This window comes from Prorops nasuta, unplaced genomic scaffold (genome assembly GCF_024137725.1).
Source record: "Prorops nasuta isolate Cenicafe-Biocafe unplaced genomic scaffold, Cenicafe_Pnas_1.2 PNAS00001, whole genome shotgun sequence".
In the NCBI taxonomy this organism is placed as follows: Eukaryota; Metazoa; Arthropoda; class Insecta; order Hymenoptera; family Bethylidae; genus Prorops; species Prorops nasuta.
In genome coordinates this window covers 10,741,038-10,747,366 of record NW_027116798.1, presented here as the reverse complement: position 1 = coordinate 10,747,366, position 6,329 = coordinate 10,741,038, and the positions used below count along the sequence as shown (strand labels likewise).

Here is a 6,329-nt window from a genome sequence, read left to right as displayed (position 1 = left end):
AATATTTATGGACTATTCTGCATAAGTACTTTAAGGTTGAACATCTTATATCTTTTCTTAAGTATGTAATATCTAAATAAAAGAGAACCATAAGCATTATATTCAAATGACACAGTGCATTTGTATATAATTACTACTTTCATAAGAGTAGTATTCTGCAATCAATTTAAACTAAATATTCTGTATAGAAACATATATTCCCTTGTATCGTTTGGGAATAATTCATGGCAAATATATGCCTCCAATAAATTACATATAATACAAGACCCTGATTGTATAGTAAAATATAGTTCTGGAAGATATGAGGCAACTGTAATCGAACAAAATGGTATGTTTTTTGAAATTTTATAGCTAAGTGATGAATTGTTCAAATCGTTTAATAATAGTTTCATAATATAGATTCAGAGAAGCATTTGAGAGATATTATGGATGCCCATTATGAATTATTATCCAATGCACAAAATATTGAAAGTCTGGAAACTGTCCATGTAAACGGTGAGAATAAGAATTTTTTTCATATTCTTATTTCAACCTTGAAAATCTGTTTATAATAGAAATTAACATTCAACTACTGATTGTCAGTGCAATAATAAATTTATTGAAATGTAGATGCTTCAATATCAAGCAAGGTAGCTACGTCACCTGAGGTGACAAATATATTAGGAGATGATACTGTAGATTTTATTTTGAGTAATATAGACAATACATTGAATAAAAATGTAAAATTATTTAGTGCGCCATTAAGTATACATTTTGGTAAGTAATACAATATACGTAACTGTGTGTGTGAATTATGCTCTAAGTTGCTTAATATATATAAGTTTTCTTTAATACTTTATTACTATTGTAAAGCTGATGAATCCTCTAAAACACATGATGAGGCACCATCATTAAATAGTTATAATATTAAAGGAAGAAATTCTTGTGAGGAAAGAGCAACTTCACTGGAACCAATGTTAAATAATACTTTCACCGCGAAGGTTGAATACAAATTCATTTTCAATGCTTCAAATATCATTCACCTAAAATTAACTTTCCTACTTCTGTTGTTTTAGAAATCCATAATAATAATTATAAAATAAGTTCTAATAATGAAGATGGTGATGAGATAGGCCAGTCACGAATTGAAGGAGAAATTTTAGGTATCAAAACGAAAAATATTAATTATAATATTTGGAGTATTGGTTCATAATGTTTATATAAATATGTTCAAAATTCCTTAAATCTAATTCAATACTATAATTATCATTGCATGTAGATACAAATGTCACATCAGAAGAATATGTGACTCGCTCCTCTGATTACGAACCAGATCCTCAAGAAAATAATAGTGACACTGCTTCTGATGATTCGGGAGATTTATTGGAAAATATAGAAAATATTCCACATCAAAGCAATAATAATTCCACTAAAAATAGTATTAATCTTTCCAGTTCATTAATTGAGGAAGGCATTAGTGCTTGTGATCCGGAAAAATTAATAATTGAAAAGTCTCGTGGACGAAAAGGCGATAGGAAGCATTCCTTTTGCGTTTATTGTCACACAAAGCAACAGAAAATAGCCAGTCATTTGGAATTAAAACATAAAGATGAAATAGATGTCATGAAGTTTATAAACCTACCTAAAAATTCCAAGGAAAGAAAGGATATTATTGCTGTAATACGAAAAAAAGGAAATTTTCTACATAACACAAACGAAAACTATAATGATGGTACACTAATTGTTGCTAGAAGAGCGATGCAGTATTCAGTGAAAACTGCTCAAAATTATTTGCCTTGTGCCAGCTGTAAAGGGTTTTACTCGGAAAGTAGCCTCAGATTACACTTTGCTAAATGTACTGGGCGTAATAGTAGAAAAAACAGAATAGTTAAAGTTATGGGAAAAGCTATTGCTGGCAGAATACATGCGCGTGCATCTAAAACTGTGAGAAAACGCCTTTTCCCTATACTTAGAGAGGATGAAATAGTTCGTCTTATTCGATATGACACTTTAGTCATTATTTATGCTAATAAAATGTGTGAAAAATACAAAAGTAGTCATCATCACTTCGATATGATACGATCACGTATTCGACTTTTAGGTCGTTTCTTGAAGACCATGAAAAGCATAGAAAAAGATGTAACTGATCTGGCATCTGTTTTTGATCCGAAATATATCGATAGTGTTATCCAATCAATAAATATCGAAGCAGGACTTACTGAAGAAAGAAATGGTTATAAAACGCCTAGTGTAGCATTTTCATTAAGTACTTTATTGAAAAAAATAGGCGAGATACTTGCAATAGAATGCATAAAAAATCATGACCAAGAAAAAAAGAAATACGTTAAAGATTTTTTAAAAGTGTTTCTATTAGAAGTGGCTATTAACGTCAACAAAACTGCAATGGAAACACAGATACAACAGAAAAGAAGAAAAACGGTGAAATTGCCGCCCACAGAAGATATCAAGCAATTACACACATTTTTGTGCTTGAAAATGAATAAATCTTTCAACAAATTACAAAATTCATTCTTGATCCATGAGTGGATGGAATTAACTGAATCAACATTAATTTCCGTATTATTATTTAACCGTAGAAGACCCGGTGAACTAGAAAGAGTTTTAATTCAAGATTTTCGATGTTATACAAAAATTGATGAAAATACGGATAAAGATTTATTTCATTCTTTGTCAAAAAAGAATCAAGAAATAGCAAGAAAATATGTTCGGTTTACTTTACGCGGTAAATTAAACAGGACAGTTCCTGTTTTATTAAATGAGCAACACGTTCAATCTATAGAATGCATCTTAAAGTATAGAAATAAAGCAAATGTCAGTGAAAATAATCCGTATGTCTTTGGTTCACCTAGCCGAAACCGCTTAAATTATACATACTTCAGGGCATGTAATTTAATAAGGAAATTTTCGGCCGAATGCGGCGCAAAATACCCGGAACGGTTACGCGGTACCACTTTAAGGAAACATATTGCTACAAAATGCATTGCTTTAAATTTGACAGATAATGAAGTTGGTGACCTTGCAAACTTCATGGGGCATGCAGAAGCAATACACAAAAGTATTTACCGGCAACCAGTTATAAATAGAGAGATTTTAAGAATGTCAAGACTTTTAGAAAAAGCCCAAGGAGAAAGCGAAGATTCAAATGGGGAAGAATCATGTAGGGAAGATAATGACGACGATAGCTCAAATAATATGGACGTCATAACAGAATCTAAAGATTCTTCAAAAGATATCCAATCCCCACAGCAACACTCACCTTCAAAGGAAATTAGAAAAAAGAAAAGATCAAGTATACAATTTTATTAAAAAGATAATATATATTAACGAAATAATGTTCAACTTTATCATTTAAACTGTGTTATATACTTTTTAGCATCTCCATATGGTAAGGTGAAGCGTCGGCGTTGGAGTAAATCGGAAAAGGATATAGTTTTAAAGATTTTTCATAAACATATATTGGATAAATCACTTCCCTCTCTTAAAGAAATTGTGAAAGTGATTGCTAATAATCCACGTTTGCATACTCGTACAGCACCGCAAATCAAAACGTGGATACATAACCAGATTAAAACACTGTAATTAAAATTTTATACAAAAAAGGATATAAAATTTTAACTGATCACTAAAAAAATTACGAATTTCTTTAAATTGTTATTTTGATTAATGGTACGTTGCATTTTATAAAATATTTTATTATACATTATTCATAATGTAGCTTTAGCAATTACATCACTTTGAACTATGATAGTGTTTGAAAAAAAAAACTTAATTATTAATACCTAAACATTGTATAGGTATACTTCAATATTACTATGTAGCGTAATAATCTTCTATCACTCATAACATTACTTGTTTATTAGTGGAGGTATAATTATTTTTGGCAGTATAAAAACTTTTCATTTCTCGCATTCAATAAGAGATACAATCTGGACTGAGTCGCGTTAACTGTTTTTAGGAAAATAAAAATAAATACTTTACTGTGTTATGAAAAGTTATAATTTTTATTTTAAATGTCAACCGTGTAACTCTCTCAGAACGTTACTAGCAATTTATTGTATCATTCCAGATTGTAATTAATATTCAGAAATATATTTCAATATTTGTATCTTAACCAATATTATTTTCTAATAAATAAATAGTATACATTTTAAAAAAAGTAATAAGTATTTATTCTATATATCTTAGTATGTACACTCAATTCACTGAAAACCATATAAAACACAAAATATATATTATTATTTTAGAAGGTTGAGGTGATATCAATACATTAATTAAATTATATTTCCGGCAATTTTAAAACAAAATATGCATTATCAATTTGAAAGCAAGTGAGATATCATATATATAACATTTCTAAAAGCTCTCTTGAATCGATTTTACAGACAGAAAACTACGAAAAAAAGAATCGGAAAATGTTTTTACAATTAGCACACAGCTACATTGCTTAGTGAAATTATAACCAATTTTATTTATAACAAATATTTATATCCATCAATAGAATACCTACAAAATTTGTACTGTTTGGATGCATGCTTCAAAGGCATATATACGATATATCAGATTTTACCAATATATTTTTTAGGGGCCAGAAGAGCTCGTTTCTAAGCATATTGTAAAAGATTCTCCGTAAAAATTAGATAAATATTGTTCCGAAATTTGAGCCTGTGTTCTTTTTTGACAATTCCTGAGAATGCAAATATGATAACAAAATATTGGTAAAAAATGTCTTGGTAATACCTATATAATATATCGCACATTTTTCTTGGAACCATACGAACTAACATGTTAAGATGTGTGATAATATTTAATATTAATTAATCGGCATTTTATTAAAACTCAAGTAAGTATAGTACGTAACACTTATCAGCATTTTAAAATTAGAATTATCTAAATGTAAGCACAATAAAAATTTTTGTTTATTTGGTTAGAGACATTACTATCTGTAAGGATCATTTTTTGCAATTACAGTAACGTATAAAACTGCTATGACATAAGCGAAATAAACTAATACACATTGGTGATTTATATTTACACTAGAATTGGTGTATAGTAATCAGCATATATGGCTACCCGATTTATTTTTACGTTTTTAAGAATAGCATTCTATCAACATGTGTAGAAGTGCTAAGTTACCATAAAAATACATAGTCTATACTCATTTCATGCTAATTTACGGCCGTATTCATAGTCGGTCCTGAAGGACCTCCTTACACCCTAGGCAGGAAAATTAACCAATCACGATACAGATTGCAGTAGCCACATTAGAATCTTCTATTGTGATTGGCTACTTTCTTTAAGGTCGTAATCTATTCATTACTACCATGGTTAATATACTGTAACAAAGCTTACCTATCTGCCAATGCTGCCAACTGTACGGCATAAAAAGTCCCTATATTTTAAAGTAAAGGAATCTCATTTTTAAGGAAGCCCCAAACCTTCCTTAAGGAAGAGAAAGCAAATAGCTTATATTTATATATATACACATTAAAGTATTCTAGAGATTACGATGTAAAATAAATTAGTCAATTACAATAGAAGTTTCTAATATGGCTGCTATAATGTATATAGTGATTGGTTGATTTTCTTGCCTAGGGAGTAAGGAGGTCCTGAAGGGCCGACTATGTATATGGCCGTTAGCACTTCTACCTAACTTGGTATGACACATGTTTACTAAATATTTAAAATTAAATCTGGTAGACATTTATGCTGACTACCGTATTCGTGCATTAAGAAAACATTAAGCGTATTTGAGAATTATTATACATACCTGTATTAGAGTAAACATTTCCTAAGGAGTAAAGTCAAACTTAGTAACTTCAAATATTGGTAGCCTTCCTTGAGGAAGGGTAACATTTTTTTTATCGTATTATTCCAGTTAACTAGTATAAGCAATATGCTATCTCAAATTATACCGATCATTTATAGCTAGTTTAGGTAATTAAACAGCGTTCATTTTTATGCTTGAATGACTGTTTACTTTCTAATAATATGCATTTCATATCTTTGCTGATATTGTTAATTTTTAGATGATAAAGAGCAATCTTCCAAGACAAATTTATTATTCATCAGATAATACCAAGACTTTTCTTATGGTTCGAAAACCATTTCCATAATTGTATTGTATGAGCGCCTCCATAAAATTAAACGACGTTTGTTCCGAAATTTAAGTCTATGTTCATTTCTCACGATTCTTTAGAATATAAATGTGAGAACAAAATTTTTTTAAGAAAAATGTCCTGGTAAAATCTGATATATCGTACATTAGTCTAGGAACTATGCGACCTAACATCTGAAAATGTATCATAATAATAAGTATTCATCCCTCGGTA

General features: G+C 29.6%; 1 protein-coding gene across 1 annotated transcript; it reads left to right on the top strand.

The window, feature by feature from the left end:
• Nucleotides 1-425: 425 nt before the first annotated feature.
• Nucleotides 426-3,306, top strand: LOC136786195 (uncharacterized). Its single transcript, XM_066747776.1, has 3 exons — nucleotides 426-495; nucleotides 610-756; nucleotides 1,259-3,306. The coding sequence occupies exons 1-3, from the start codon at nucleotides 426-428 to the stop codon at nucleotides 3,304-3,306; spliced, it is 2,265 nt and encodes a 754-aa protein (XP_066603873.1).
• The last annotated feature ends 3,023 nt before the right edge of the window (nucleotides 3,307-6,329 follow it).

Coding starts and splice junctions, on each gene's coding strand:
- LOC136786195 (XM_066747776.1), top strand. CDS start 426: ATGGATGCCCATTATGAATTATTATCCAATGCACAAAATATTGAAAGT. Junction 496..609: donor GGAAACTGTCCATGTAAACG/GTGAGAATAAGA, acceptor ATTGAAATGTAG/ATGCTTCAATATCAAGCAAG. Junction 757..1,258: donor GCCATTAAGTATACATTTTG/GTAAGTAATACA, acceptor CATTGCATGTAG/ATACAAATGTCACATCAGAA.